The sequence below is a fragment of the Myripristis murdjan genome, chromosome 4, assembly GCF_902150065.1.
Source record: "Myripristis murdjan chromosome 4, fMyrMur1.1, whole genome shotgun sequence".
Classification (NCBI taxonomy): domain Eukaryota; kingdom Metazoa; phylum Chordata; class Actinopteri; order Holocentriformes; family Holocentridae; genus Myripristis; species Myripristis murdjan.
Genome location: NC_043983.1, coordinates 23,972,321 through 23,988,612, shown reverse-complemented (window position 1 = coordinate 23,988,612; position 16,292 = coordinate 23,972,321). Strand labels below are relative to the sequence as shown.

The following is a 16,292-nucleotide window of genomic DNA, read 5'->3' as shown; positions in this document are numbered from 1 at the left end:
ATTGAAACAATGATCTTTGAATTATATTGTTACTTGGGATTGCAATTAATTCATTATTATTTATGCAATGAATTAATTTGGAATATAATTCAATAGTTTTTATTAACTGTACAAAAATGCTGTTGTGTGGTGTGTGTGTGTGTGTGTGTGTGTGTGTGTGAGCATCAGTTGTACCTGTCACAGTGTTGTATTGATAACTGGGGTGCGGATGATCTTGGAGACTGCGGCACCATTACTGCCCCCTGCTGTCAGCACCTGGAGCTGCAGCTGGTAGGTACTGTCAGCCTGAAGACCGGAGACTGTCACCGACCGCTGTGACTATTGGTGGAGAATCACGCACACACACACACGCACACACACACACACACACACACACACACACACACACACATACAATAACACTTCACATAAATGAAAGCAGCAATACCGTGCTTAAATATTAATCTGCTAAAAGTAAATGTAATCCACTCTAAATTCCTCTCTAAGGAAAGTGGTGAAGAATTTGTTGTTAATGTAAAAATAATCACATAAATGCACGTAAACATCTCCCTTTTGTTTATGTTTTCTTCCTCCTGCTGCCACATATTAAATCTGTCATTGTAGAGTGGCTTGCTAAGTTAAGAATTAAAATAAAAAATCTCTATGTTCACCACTATGTCTTTCTCACCGGTGAGACTATCTGTGTCTGTGAGATAAGTGTGTCCTCCTGGCCCTCTGTTGCCACAGTAACCCCTGAGTGCAGGTCCAGCTGTGTCCAGGTGAACTGGAATCCCTCGATAGCCGGCTGGTGCAGTGCATGCTGGGACAGCCTCCAGCGAAACGTGGCAAGCAAGGTGCCGTTGACTTGCTGGAAGTCTGCAGTCAGCCGCTCGGGACGCAGTATCACCTTTCTGCCTGACAGGGGGCGCTCTGACACAAACAAAGTAGGACAATTGGAGCAGAGTGTTTATTTGGCAGGGTGTCACTCCGTATGCGCCTTGTTCATGTGTGTCAAACAGGGATGGAGTGCGTTCAGATTCATGACAATGAATTAAAAAAAATAAATTCAAATTTCTCTCAATAAGTTTTTATATGACAACTTTCTTAGTCAAAATGTTCTCCACATTTCAATTTTAAGAAAATCCTGAGTTCTGATTTGATTATAATGACAATGAAGTGAAACCAACCCTGTTTACCTGTGTGTATATATATATAAAAAAAAACGGTTTGGCAAAGAAATAGCAACTATTGGAGATTCAAAATATGCTAAATTGTGTATCTGTGTTTGTTTGTGTGTGTGATCGATGTCAGCAGTGTCTCACGGAGTCCAAATGTTCCCAAGAGAACACAAAACACAGATGGGATCACTTGTGAGAGCCTCTTTCCAGACCTATTTTTAAGTTTCTAAGGGTTTAAGGGGTTAGGGGATTAATGGACATCAGTGGAACATTACAGTTATACGTGTGTGTGTGTGTGTGTGTGTGTGTGTGCGTGTGTGTGTGCCTGTGTGTGTGTTTATGCCTACCTTCAGTGTTGCAAGGCAGAGCTTTGCCTGCTCTGACCCTGACAGAGGAACAAGCCGGGGTTGTAACCCAGGTAACAGCCTCTGAACCTGGGTCTTCCTCCGTTGCCACAGCAACACGGTACTTACAGGAGAACAACAGGCCTTTGATGGTGTGATGGGTGCCCTAGAGAGAGTGAGAGAGAGAGAGAGAGCAAGAGAGATGGTTGAGGGTAAAAGAGACTTTATATCTATTGTGTCTACTGTAAACAGCTGGTTGTTAAACTCTCTCGTCTCATTCTGGATTGAAAGTTGTAGTTTAAAGCGACACAAGGCCACTACCGCAAAAAAATTGAACTTAGTAAACTGCACACTGCACGCTCACGCTTAACGACGAGGCAGGCTGTGAACACTTTGTGCCAAGGGGACAAGAGACACATAAACATCTGCGTTCAGTGAATCCAGTTTTCTCTGGACAGAGTGCGACAGAAGCAGGCAAACTCAACACCAGAACTTCATTTGTGCAATAAAACACAGTCAATCGCAGCTCCACTTTATGATTTAGGTTGATAAGACGGCTGTACTTTTGGATAATAAATTTTGCCTGGTGTTGCTTTAAAGGGGTAATCCTAGAATTCAATATTTTTTTGACGTCTGGCTGCATCTTTAGTGCTAATCACTCACTGCTGCGGTGTTTTTGCACCGCATTTTCCAGAGATTTCTTGTCAATCAAGCGGCGTCTCCGGTTCTGTGACGACGTTTTCCTTGGGTTTTCTGTTGACAGAGTTAGAGTTTCTGAAGGTGGCTCGCGCTCATGCTGGCTTCGCCGCTCTTCTTCTGTTTATTCCAAACAAACTGCTGTTACTGGTGTCGGAAACGTAAACCGCATCACCTCCTGTGCGCCAGAGGACTTTTTCCAGGAAAGAAAGCGTTCATGGGCAGGGTATAGGCTCCATCGCTATTGTATTATATGAATCAGTGATAATAAAGAGTGATAAAACTTATATTAGCGCGTATGAAAATGACAGAGCCAGAAATAAAGAATGTTTCACACAGTTGGGGGATCTGATGGAGAGTTATGCAAGAGAGGCTGAGGGATATAAAGAGAGATAGAGAGTTATGAGATGATGGCAGAGAGAGATAGAGTTACGATGGAAAGACACTCAGACAGCTTTATGGCTGAGAGCGTTCCAGCCCCATGTGAGAGTTATGCTGATGGAAACTAATATACACACACATGCACACGCAGACACGACACAAACACACACATATGCTATTGTACAGTTATACAAACACATCGGCCAGCATGCACAAAACACACCCATACCTGTACCGCTGTAGTTCTCTCTGTGCTGGTAATATTAGTATCACAAGTATGTGGACGCCACCGCAACACATACGGCCCAGGGTCTCTGAGTCTGGCTATAATATATCAAAGATAAAGGAGATCAGACACAATACACAGTATATGAGTGTGTGTGTGTGTGTGTGTGTGTGTGTGTGTGTTTGTGTTTTGTCTGTATAGCTGTGAATTACAGCGTGAGAAACCCGAGAGAAATATCTCATGATAGCATGTCGACTTTCCCGGCGTTCTCTGTTTTTGCTTTCTCGCTCTTTTATCTCTCGCATGTTTTGTCATGTTATTCGATCATTAGTGTCACAGTTCTGTCTCAGATCCGATCTTACACACACACACACACACACACACACACACACTTGACAACACAACACACATCTGTTACTGGTTATTTGACTGATGTTTTTTTTTTTTTTTTTTTAATATGAATCTCTTGTTCCCTGTGTGCCAGATAACAGCCAGTCAGCACCTCTTATTTATGGCTGAACCTGGGGGAGCCAATCAGACTGAAGCCCTGAGGTCCAAGCACCAATCTGAGGTGAGGACAGGAAGGTAAGGGAATTTCTCTTTGACGCCATTTCTTTCCATTTCTGCCTGTCTCGCTGCCTGTCTGTCCCTCTATATCCTGCTGTCTGTGTGTCTTCCTCCTTTTATCACATTTGTGTTACACGTGTTTTTTATCCATCTAAGCTTAAGAAATGCAGCGGCCTCTCTGTGTATTTTAAATCTGTATTATGCAGTATGTAAACAGCAATAACATACAAGAGAGTGCTTTTAAATCCTTCAACCTATTGCCGTATCACATCACTGCCAAAAACCAGTGTAAAATGACTGTGTGCAAGTCGTGTTTTTACATTAGTAATCATTAAACAAAAATACAAGCTGGGGTTTTTAATTGGTTAACTTTATATGAGCCCTCTGTCAACAAAAAATTAGCTGTAAAGCAATAAAAAAAAACTTCATTCCAGTCACTGAATAGATTTAAGGAGCTGTAAACAAGGTGGCGTGATACCAGTCGAGTTATAAGGTTCATGTTTAATGTTTATGTGCTCTGGTGCAGGCTTAAGAGCTGAGGGCTGAAATGAGCTGAAATGTAGCAATTCAAGCATCCTTTGGATTCTTACGTAATCAAATGGGAATTTGCTGCCTTTATTCTTGGAGAGCTTTTATAGAATTCACCTTTTAGGTCTAGTCCTCCTCCTTAAGATCTATTTTAAGCGACTTTTCCACTCTGTGTATTGCAGTTTTAAGTGTTTGTCCTCTCGTTCAATCACAACATGGGCAGAAACAAAAGTATGATAGAGATGGCACCTGCTGTATTCTTCAGTCGGTTTTCATGGTAGTGTTGTGTATGGTCTCCATGGCAACTCACCTTGGTGAAGCCACTTCCAGAACACCTTGACTTGCAGCTGATCGTCATGGTAATGAGGGGCGGCGGCCTCCAGTCGCAGGGTGCCAGGGCTAACAGGGTTAGGAGCAGCTTCCGGGTGAGGGAGAGAGGAGGATAACGGGACGCTAGAGGAAGAGGAAGAGGAGGAGGAGGAGGAGGAGGAGGAAGAGGAGTGGGAAGAGGAGGAGGGAAGGGAAGAGGAGGAGGAGGAAGATGGGAGTTCATTGGAGAAGTCTTCTCCTTTGATGGAGTCTGGTTGAGGAGAGTCAAGAAGGTCTGAAAAGAGGAGAGGAGAGGAGAAAAACAAAGGCAGCCAAATGTTAGTGTGAGATTTGGCTGACTTGAAGACCTTCAACTGGAATGAAAGCAAAAGTAACAGCTAAAATGAAAATAAATGGAAAATTAAACTAATAAATAATCTAGGATGCCCAGTTTTGTTTTGTTTTTTTTTTTTAAATGTTTGATAAAGTGATCTTCTGCGCTATGTGATACTAAAGTTCAGTCTAGAACCACAAACAAACTCCTTTTTAGGGCTGGTTATAGAGGCGATGTGTGAAATGGGGTGGGGGTCTTAACTAGTCTATAACCATTTCATATTCCAGTAAGCAGAATTTATGTGGCAGATGTTGTGAATGCCCATAAATGGCGGCATTACGAAAAACACACTATAGTTCAGATCAAATTTATAAAACCTGTTATACAGCACATGGAATGTATAAATGTATTATATTGTGCCAGGAACACCAGGAAGGGACCATGCAGCTGGTAGCTGGCTTTCTCACTGCTTCATTGACTTCCGTGCACTAATTGGTTTTATCTGACCCAGCTGACCCTCATTTAGCAATGTGTTGGTGTGCTCACACCGCTGAGAAATACCACACTAATACATACACTGAGTCAAATATTAATTTTAATAAATCATACAGTGCATGGCAATACTTTCCATATAAAATTGTTGCTCTGTGGCTTGATAATTGAGCTGCAGCTGGCTATAATCCTCTGCTGGGCTGACCGGCAGGTCAACTATAAATACCTCCTTTGCTTAGACCACTATTAACACTGCCACTTCCACTGTGTGCGTGTGCATTTGTGTGTGTGTGTGTGTGTGTGTGTGTGTGTGTGCCTGTGTGTGAGTGAGCGCGTACATGTGTGTGTTTTAACAGTGCAGCTGCAAGTAGACAGAATACGCTGACAGGCAGCAAATACAGCACAACTGGGCTAACAGGAAAATCAATGACTGAATAATTTATGGCTCTGTTAACAAATGTGTGCTGTAGAGTTTGTACATACACTATTTATTAACAGCATGGCAGCTAGTTAATGAAACATGCTAAATTTGTACTTTGGTTGCTATGTTCTTGTGAGTGGGGGTCCTCTGTCGCCACAAGAGTCATTAGCTGGCTACTGTGGCCGTCTGGTTCAGCTTGCTGCAACACACACTTCACAGCTACACACTGCTTGTGTCGACTCTGTTGAGTTCTGTCTTTCCCTCTGTCATGGTTCCTTGCTGTTTGCATTTGACTGTCCAAATGCCGTTGGAGGCCTGGTGCCTCTTATCCTGAAGTTTTTAATTAACCTAACTGCCAGATAAATGCAGAGGTTCTGAAATGGATTTAAATATGTTTAGTCAATCAGCACCTTCTTTGCAGTTCTGGCTTATTTCTCCCCTGGATTGCAGTGGAAATTATGCACTGATGACAGCAGAGATAGACAGCTGAGCAGAGTGTTAATGCTCTGAGTCTTAGCTACTCGGTCTTAGCCTACTTACTTTTACCAATTTGAAATTGGCACAAAACCACAGTGGAACTCTCCTTTAGTCTAGTCCCTTACTTCCCTCCTAAAATACACTATATTACCAAAAGTATTCGCTCACCCATTCAAATGATCAGAATCAGGTGTCCTAATCACTTGGCCTGGCCACAGGTGTATAAAATCAAGCACTCAGGCATGCAGACTGTGAAACAAGACATTTGTGAAAGAATGGGCCGCTCTCAGGAGCTCAGTGAATTCCAGCGTGGAACTGTTATAGGATGCCACCTGTGCAACAAATCCAGTCGTGAAATTTCCTCGCTCCTAAATATTCCACAGTCAACTGTCAGCTCTATTATAACAAAATGGAAGTGTTTGGGAACAACAGCAACTCAGCCACGAAGTGGTAGGCCACGTAAAGTGACGGAGAGGGGTCAGCGGATGCTGAAGCGCATAGTGCAAAGAGGTCGCCGACTTTCTGCACAGTCAATTGCTACAGAGCTACAAACTTCATGTGACCTTCAGATTAGCCCAAGTACAGTACGCAGAGAGCTTCATGGAATGGGTTTCCATGGCCGAGCAGCTGCAGCCAAGCACCAATGCGCTTTTGGAAGAATGGTCAAAAATTCCTATAAACACTCTCCTCAACCTTGTGGACAGTCTTCCCAGAAGAGTTGAAGCTGTAATAGCTGCAAAAGGTGGACCGACATCATATTGAACTCTATGGGTTAGGACTGGGATGGCACTTCAGTTCATAGTATGAGTAAAGGCAGGTGAGCGAATACTTTTGGTAATATAGTGTATATATATGTGTTTTTGTAGCTGTGTGCAGCTAAAGGGACATATCATCCAAACTATAAAATAAAGCTCATGTAGCCCAAGTGCAATCTATCCATCCAGGCAGACTGATGCAGTTTGTGTCTTCTTTGACAGACATGGTTCCCAACAAAACTCTTTGCCCCCAAGGGCTGTATAACAACACATTATATAACAATGCCACATTTTGTAATAACTCTCCAAAATGCAATTTTCCCTTCATTTTGCTATGGTAACACTCCACTACTCAGCACCTTAACTGTTTATTTATTATCCATTACCCAGTACCTTAACTGTTTATTTATTATTTATCATCTGTATATTACATCCTAGGTTAATATACATTCAAACTGTTTTTCAGACTGGAGGGGAAGTGGTGATTCCTTAAGAGGCCGAATCAAGTCTGTTAGTTCCTGAATCCCAGTACCGGGCGTCGGGTTCTGCCACTTGGTTTTTGGTTTCGTGGTTTCATACTAACTCTCCTTATCAGTACAATCATGTATATACTTCAATTCCATCTGTATATTTCATTTCATATTCATTACCATCTGTATATTTCACATCTCATATCTCTTTTTCTTAGGTTAGCCCTTATTGTATATTTTTAGTTTTTATTATATATTTTTAGTTGTTTTGATCAGCCCCTCTCCTGCTCTGTTTGCATTCAAGTTTTTTATTACAAAATTTGACAAATTATTACAAAATGCAGGTGTTATTACAAAATGAAGTAACAAGTTATTATATTTTGGGGAGTTATTACAAAATGCAGCATTATTACATAATACCATGTCATTGTTTTGTGGAAAGAGCTGTAACTGTTGAGTTTCTCATAAGTGCATTTTTGATGGTTTAAGCTCCACAAACAAACACCCTAAGGTGCTGAGAAACAGGGAAACCTCACCAAATCACACAAAAAAATATCTGGATGGACAGACTGCACACTTTAAAATGCAGGTGTGTTTATAGGCACTGGAAAGAAAGATCATTTTACCTGTAGAGGTGATGGTGGTGAATACAATTTGGGCTCTGGGACTCTTCAGTCTCTTCTGACCCCAGTAGGCCACCGTCTGAACAGACAGGAAGTAGGAAGTAGCGGGCTGCAGACCCTGTAGCCACAGCTCACACTGCGCCTGGAGACACAGTTACAAATTACTACCTGGTTTACAGACACCACACATTTTTCTGAGCGTGTGGCCTGTGGTCAGTGGCCACTTCACAGCCGGAGCTTGAGCACAGTTGTTTCCATTCACAAGAATTAGACTGGGGTTTAATGGAAACGGCATTGAGATCGCAGATAAGCAGAGCCTGAAAGCCCTGAAATCTGGTCTCTGACTGAACATCACCAATCTCCATGACATTATTACTGTCATCATCATCATCATCATCATCATCATTACCAAGACCACCACTGTCAACTTTACTGCCATCATCACATCACAGTAATAATTCTGTCTCCACCATTGTCCTTGCTTTCACCACCACTGTCATCACAGTCATAACCATCATCTTCATCGCCACTTTCATCATCTACATCATCATCATCATCATCGTCCTCATCATGTGTCTTATGATTGACAACCAGGAGCTGTTCTCATTACAGTCCTCTGTTTGACTGACAGCTCATTAACAGGCTCTTAGTGAATCAGGTCTGAACATCTGTCTGGACTGGAGCTAGTCACAACAGAGAAATGCTTGAATGATAACAAGCCCCTGTGTGTGTATGTGTGCGTGTGTGTGTGTGTGTGTGAGCGTGTGTGTGTGCGTGCGTGTTGTGTGTTTGCATGTGACAGAATGACTGAGAGTTAAAAGTAGCTTCTCGGTGACCTGCAGACAAAATGGGGTTGAAGTATTTCCATTACCCTCAAGATAGACAAAACATATGGCCTATATGGTTGTGTGTGTGTGTGTGTGTGTGTGTGTGTGTGTGAGTGAGAGAGAGAGAGAGAGAGAGAGAGAGAGAGAGAGAGAGAGAGAGAGAGTGAGAGAGAGAGAATTCTGGCCTTCTATTTTGGTGCATAATGTCAGTGAACATTACATGTAAAAAAAAAAAAACTGATTTATATTAAAACAGACAGATTCAGCATAGGTTTCTCCTTGTTTGAATATTTCCTCATTTTACAATTTTTCCTATCACATCAGGACTGAAAATTCACTCCCACCAGCTCGGCATTTTCCTGACGGACAGGATCCATATGTATGTACATCTAGGGAACATGTTGGCTTGTGTTAATGGAAGCTAGTGAACTACAGATGCCCTCTATGATATGAGAGCCCTTAGAAACAGAAGATCAGCGTGTGCTTCCACTTCCTACCTGTTGTGATGCTGCTGCCTGACTGTGTGTGTATGTGTGTGTGTGTGTCTAGATGCAGCTGGAAGTTGGAAACACTAGTTAGGGGGCCTCATTTAAATTCCAGGCCTCCCAGCCAAGCAGAACCAAGGACCAGACTACAGATAAATGGCTCCACCAGGCTAAGTCTGGGATCTCCATCACCACTTAGGATGGCTAGGTTCCTCCATACGACTACAGCTGCATTGAAACCTTGAAACGTCAATGTTCATGTTTTTCTTTTTCTTTTTTTTTTTTTTTTCTTGTGAGAAAAGTAACTGCTACGAGCCTAAGGCTGAAGAATGGTGTTTATATAAAGTGCTATGATGGTAACCAGGGAGCTCATTAGCAGGTTTTCTTGTTTTTTCTTGTTTATTGTGAAGTATGCATACTGATTAAAACATGTTCAGTCAGTATACATGCATTGGTAACTGCTGTCTAAAAGCTATGATGTAATTATGGGTATTTTGGGGCTGCTGACTGTAGTCAGTTGCACCTTGTGCCTATTACATCATCATCACACCCATAATCATGGCAAAAAAAAAAACACCCTCAAGTATTATTCCTGAATTAAATATAATTTTAAAAGTATGGGGATGGTATTATAGAATGTATTTTCTAATTTCTTAAGTTAGAAGTGGGGAAACCTTGTGGCTTTGTGGTGTAATGTCCATACCGCATACACACGTCATCCTGTGTGTTAATTTAGTTTGACACATTTGTCACACGCCATCCCACTCTGTCTCTCACCCAGTCCCAATCTTTCCTGTCTCTCTCTTCACGGTAAAAATATTAAATGTAGGACAAAAAAATCCTAAGTTAAACGTTACTATGTGGGTTTAGCAGCACTGATACACTGCAACACTGTGAAATAATGTCAGATTGCATAACTCTCTTCTAACTACATTTAGACGCTAAGCTGGCAGATTCTGCATCTAAATCCAAATATCAGTCATATAATGTTACACTCACAGACTTGTGCTTTACTATTGTGACAACTGATACACTCTCGCTAATGCCCTCATGCTGTAACCACCACACTGACTGGCATATTGTCAGTCCATTTCCAGATGCTTTGACTTGAGTTAAACACATTATCTTAATGCAGAAAAGCCACGCCACTCTGTTGTCAGTCAATCTACATGGCTAAGTTGGCATGTTATTGTTAACGATGTAAAGCCAGACCTACATGTTGTCACAGCACTCTAACATGGTTACGTCCCATGCAGATAATGGCATGTCTGGTAAACGACAAAATCACATTTTCAGATTCACAGGGAACATGTGGTAGTGCTCAATCTGCCCACAATAGCTGCCAAAGATCTCGATAATAAAGAATGGCAGGCAGTGATCTGAGGACCAACATGTCAAAAATGATGGTATTCTCCTTTGATGTAATATAGTGTATATGTAAAGTTATTGCCTCTAGTCATATCGGTGTGTAACATCATTCGTTCACACGTGTAGAAAACCTGGATTATCGATTCAAAATAAAGTGCAGTTAAATCACCTTTAATCCCAACAGTTACTCAGATGTACAGTTTCACCTCATTTTTGATCATGATGCTAATCCTAATCCTGAACAGAGAAGTTTGAATTTAGGACAGAAAAGGTTTTCGTCCTAATTAATGTGACATCTGTGAAAGTTTTACAAAACCACAGAGCAATGATAATCAATTAACATCCCATTTAAGCAAATAGTTTGATTTTATCTCAATATCATCCATAATCTTGTGTGCTGCAGCATGCTGTTTCCCTCTGTTTACTTGTGAGATGCGATACATGAAGCACATTTTGCTTTGAACATGTTCAGTCAGTTTTTCCAGTTTGTGTCGCACACAGGAGGTTCTTCACCGAACATGTCCTGTTTGAGAGCTGCAGAAGCCTGTAAAATCAGTGCAGTAATCACTACCATCATACATGTGTGTGTGTGGTGGGTTTACGGGCACAGTAAAATCTCTCAGGTGCAGCTTTAGATCTTGTTCATGTGTGTGTGTGACTCTATGTGCAGATGTTTGTCCGTGTATGTCTGTGCAAACCTTAAAGCCTCGTTTCAATGTACAAAAACTGTGCTGCAATTCAGATATCAGTAGGACATCATGAGTGTATGTGTGGGGGTGTGCATGTGTGTGTGTTTAAGACATGTTTAAAGTGTTTAAAAGATATTGTGACAACAAAACAATAGAATTTCATCCTGTCATACGGTATTCAAAATATTTAATTTCTGCCACAGTTGCAGTAGAGGCAATAGCTTTGTTTTATTATTATTATTGGATGCATGCAAATGTAACCACTGAGCATCTGTCTACTGTATTGGAGAATTTAGAAATTTAGAAAGTTTCCTTACCCCTTGTGTCAGTCTGCTGTTGCTCTCCTTTTTACTCTGCTCTGCTAAGCGTGGGTATATAGGCAGTGTGTGTATGTTTCTGTGTGCATGTGTGTGTGAATGCGGCGAATGTCTGTTTCCATGTGATGTGTGTGTGTGTCGGGGTGTCCAGGTGACTCTGTAGTGGTGGACTGGCAGGTCTCCATCCCTTGGGGGCTCCCAGCGTAACAGCACAGCCACTACGACCCCCTCACCTCTGGACCTATGAACACACAGCAGGCAGCTGCATCACAACAGGAAACACTTTTTATTAATGGAAACAATTTCAGCAAACCAGGGGAGCTACTAGGGGAGAATAACAGCTGCTAAATAGGCTATATGTTTCAAGTCCATTTCAATTGATCCTCGGTATCTGCAATATAAATCAAGCAAGACAACTTTTGAAAAATAGCTGCGGGAGGGAATTGTGCACCATTTTATAAAAGACATAGATCATTTTTTGAAAACCTCATTTATTGATGGCTATATCTTTTGCCAAGAGTAAGGCCATCAAGTCCGCAATCTCCCTGTGCCGATGGGAACTTAACAGGATGAGGATACATTCTACAACGCATTTAGTGGAAGGGAAGTCATGCTTGAGTTTTCTTAAACTGGATAGTTTCCTCATATTGGATTTTGTGGCGTCCCTTCAAGTGGTTATACAAATTTGTGGCGTTGTCCTGTGGTGCCGCCACCATCGTAAAACATAACATGTTCTGTCTGCACAACATGTTCCTCTGAACGGGGGCAAAAACTGAAAAAGCTCCAAACGTGTGAAGATGAGCCACGTTTCAGTAAGACAATGATTTGATTACCTAAGTTTTGTTTTGGGCAAATTTGTTCACTTTTAATTTGTCTTGATGACTCATTTTGATTTGTTTGATTTTGTGCTTGACTAGTTGCCACTAACATCTGGTCTGTTTCAATTTACACACTTGCATTTATATGATATGTAGTCATTGGTAACAGCAAATGTGAGATTCTGGATTTTATGCACAGGTCACCAAAAGGCAAAGGCTGTAAAATTGAAACCTTTATGGTTAAAATTGCTTTGAGAAATGAATCAGGATGACAATTATTATTTATACGATTAATTGTGCAGCCCTATTTCTTTCCAATGGAAAGAAAGGTTACATAGGAAATATAAGACAATATGTTATTCCTACAAAACACCTGCTTCTATTGAGATACCTGGCTGTGAGTGCTGGTCGTGACCCCACGTGGTCCAGAGTCTGATTGGTCACTCTGATACTTGTGGGAGCATCAGGAGGTGAGGGGTCTGTGGAGAGAGTGACATAAAGAAATGATCAGCAAAACATAATCATCATTATCAATATTATCATCATTGTCAGGCAACATCGACATTTCAACTAAAAGGCTCTCATCCTCCCAGGAGTCCAAAATGTGTGTTAGTGGTAGAAATTATATCAGGTTTGATGTTTATCCCCGTGGTAAAGCAACATTAAAAACATGTGAAGATGTGGGGAAGAGTGAACTTGATTCCCACTACGCAGAGAGCACTGGCCATCTTGACTGAATTGTCTAATGAGTATATGCGTCTAATGTCCTGCAGTGGAGCAAAATAAAGAATAAGATCTTGGGGGGGAAGGACTAATTTCCTCATGGTTTCATTCAGGCCTCCACAGCCAATTAGATTTACAGCATCAAAGGTGAGTGATACTGGAGAAGTCTGAGGCCTCCTTTTTCAGTAGCTACCACAACACAGACCAAAAGCGACCACCACAAGTCTTTGTTTGCAATCCTGAGGTCACCGGCCTTTCAACACCGGCTCTGTATCTCGTTAAAACCACAAACCCCAGTTCTGCATCTGATTAAAACTACAAAATGTATCTGATTAGAACTACATCTCCCATGGCAGGCCTCCTGCAGGCCTCGGGCTGTGCTGTGCTGACCCACAGCCAGAGATCAAAGATAGGGCAGCATATTAGGACTGGGGGACCTCGCCTGTTTGTGTATGCATGTGTGTAAGTGTGTGTGGGTGTGTGGGTGTGTGTGTGTCAGTTTTTCTGTATAAGTGGAGTGTCTGTTGGGACTCCTGGTAATTGGCCCGCTACAGATCAGAACCAAAGCACACACGCAAAACACACTCTCAGAGGCTTTCTTCACTCTGTGTTTCTTCCTCAATCAGCTGGATCTCAGTTGATTTGCTCATGCTGTCTGGCAGGCGTGAAGACATCGAGGTGAAGTTTCTGGTCCAGACCCCCCCACCCCCAAAAGCAGCTGGCAGGCTCTGCTCGAGCTGCATATCCTCATGGACTGAAGGGATTCATGAATTTAAATTCTCCCTCTTTTGCTCGTTAGCGTGAAGCCACAGTGGAGTAACTTCAACCATGATGACGTCTGCCAGCTTCCTGATTTGTGACCCCTGACCTCCAGCCCCTGACTAATCAGCCTGATGAACTGAAAACACAAGACTCTGACTCCGATCAGATGGTATTTGGAATGTGCAAGTGTGTGTGTCTTTAACCTCTCACCTCCGTCTCGCCCACTCCTCCTAAAAACACACACACACACACACACACACACACAGAGCGCAGAGCCATGGCACAGGTTGTATGTCTTCTGAAACTCCACTGGAAGCATGAGAAATTCCTCCGTTTAGTGTTTTTGTTGATAGCGGTGGAAAATGCTGTCTCAAACACCTCTCCATAATCTCCAATAAGTGTTCAACTGATAAAGAAGCTTTTTTTTTTCTTTTTTTTTCCAAAGCTCAGTCCAACCTGAAGTCATTACTCACATACAGACATGCTTTAGCCAATCCTGGCAGGCGATTCATATCACTAGCCAATCCTGGCACAGCATCAATATGACCTAAGCCTGTTAAGCATTAGAGTTAGAACCTCCTACTGTGTGTGTGTGTGTGTGTAGATGTGTGTTGGTCTCACTTTCACCCTCTTCCCTCTCTCGTTCACTCACCCACACCAGGGATTCCACTCTGGCACTAAACCAACTGAATAAGAGTGTTTGTATTAGTGTGTGTATGTGTGTGTGTGTGTGCGCCTGTATGTGTGTGTTTTCTGTCTCCTGCCAGTGTTTTATGGACTGTCTGATAGTTTTCCTGCTGTGCGTACATTATCCATCAACTCTGAGTGAAAGAGAGAGAAAGACAGACAGACAGAAAGAGAGGAAGTGAAACGTTCCCGAGTTTCGGACTTTTTTTCCGCAGAGAGGCATAACATCTCTTTTCAGTTTAAAATGACACAAGTGGTGCCCAAGAATCACTGTGATGCTGAGTATTCGATGACAGGTTAAGAAAACACAAAGGAGACGTCATTAAATCATAACTGTCTGCTGTGCAACCTGAAGAGTTGTGTGTGTGTGTGTGAGTGGAAGGGAAGCAGAATATACGCATGTGTGTTTGTTGTGTGCATGTTTTGCATGAGTGTGGGAGAATAAAGCGTTAGGTAAGCATAGAAAAATGTAGGACAAGATGTGTGTGTGTGTGTGTGTGTGTGTGTGTGTGTGTGTGTGTGAGTGTGTGTGTGTTACCTTTGCTGGAGATGTAGTGTTTGCTCGGTGTGGTAAACCCTCTGCTGCCCTGGCTGTTGATGGCCGCGACTCTGAACTGGTACCAGCGCTGTGGCCTCAGCTCCGATAAAACCACATGTTCTGCAAGGGTCTGCACACATAAACACAGATAGTGCAAATAACAATAAGTAATATAGCTGAAGGATGAAGAACACTATATATATTAATATGAGACTTAAAATGTTGAAATGGCAACAGTGACAAAAAAAGGTAAAAGAGGGAAGGAAAATTAATGTTGGTCTTTGTAGTGCACATAAATATTTTTATCCAGTTTTGGATCATTTAAATAGATAAGATGTGTCAGGAAGTTTAGTACTAGTTTGAAAGTCCAAAGCATATTTTAAAAACAAATTAAAGTTTTATTCTTTAAATATACACTCAGTGGCCACTTTATTAGGCACACCTGCATAATCTAATATAATCCAAAACCAATGTTCTGCCATCAAGTTTACTTTTATGATGCCTATAATGCTCAGGTTTTCTTGTCACAGTAATAGTGGTGTTCATTCACTTCTATGTTTAACACTGAGCTCATAGTTAGTGCTGCTGGTGAACTGGACTGTATTTTATTGAGAGGTGTTTCCAATATTCTGTCCCCCTCAATGTATATACATAGAGAGGACAAAAAATTAGAAACACCTTGTAATGTGACGTAGTCCAGTACAAGACCTCTGCAAACTACAACCTCAATAATAAACATATAATTAAATTTACACATTCGACCATGTCAACAAAAACTGAACAAAATAAAATTTCTTAAAAGGTATAGTGTACTGTATGTAAAAACATGGTTTTACATGGTGAGCCCCCCATTTTTAACATCTTAACATTTTACTTTTGTCACGAATTTAATAATTAACAACAGTTACAACAGTCAGACCATAATTATAAGCAGTTTGCTTTATAAATGAAATTACAGCAAACGCTTTAGGGTCCAGCTGAAGTCAGTGGGTAGAAGCACTTGATTTAGTTTAATGTGCTGAAATATGACGTGTATTGTCTCCCTGACAGTGCAAAGATAACCACTGCTTAAAATCAGCTTACACACACACACACACACACACACACATACACACAGAAACACACACAGAAACACACACACACACACACACACACACACACACACACACACACACAAGCTCCCATCTATTTAAGTCCATAATGAGCGTTCAGTCATTCAGAGTCAGCCGGTGGAACGACTGTGGCTGTCTGTGGTCCTGTTTTAAGCTCTGCTTATTTACCTAACCTCACACAGGCAC

General features: G+C 41.7%; 1 protein-coding gene across 1 annotated transcript in view; it reads right to left on the bottom strand.

The window, feature by feature from the left end:
- The window catches only part of anos1b (anosmin 1b), a 48,287-nt gene that overhangs the window by 1,317 nt on the left and 30,678 nt on the right, over positions 1 to 16,292 (bottom strand). The window contains exons 6-14 of the mRNA XM_030049080.1: positions 14,995 to 15,124; positions 12,676 to 12,763; positions 11,467 to 11,707; positions 7,784 to 7,922; positions 4,210 to 4,503; positions 2,808 to 2,902; positions 1,505 to 1,667; positions 668 to 909; positions 175 to 318 (exon numbers count right to left, since the gene is read on the bottom strand). Of these exons, the coding sequence (XP_029904940.1) occupies positions 178 to 318; positions 668 to 909; positions 1,505 to 1,667; positions 2,808 to 2,902; positions 4,210 to 4,503; positions 7,784 to 7,922; positions 11,467 to 11,707; positions 12,676 to 12,763; positions 14,995 to 15,124 (1,533 nt within the window). The 3' untranslated portion in view covers positions 175 to 177. The remainder of the gene's footprint in view (positions 1 to 174; positions 319 to 667; positions 910 to 1,504; positions 1,668 to 2,807; positions 2,903 to 4,209; positions 4,504 to 7,783; positions 7,923 to 11,466; positions 11,708 to 12,675; positions 12,764 to 14,994; positions 15,125 to 16,292) is intronic.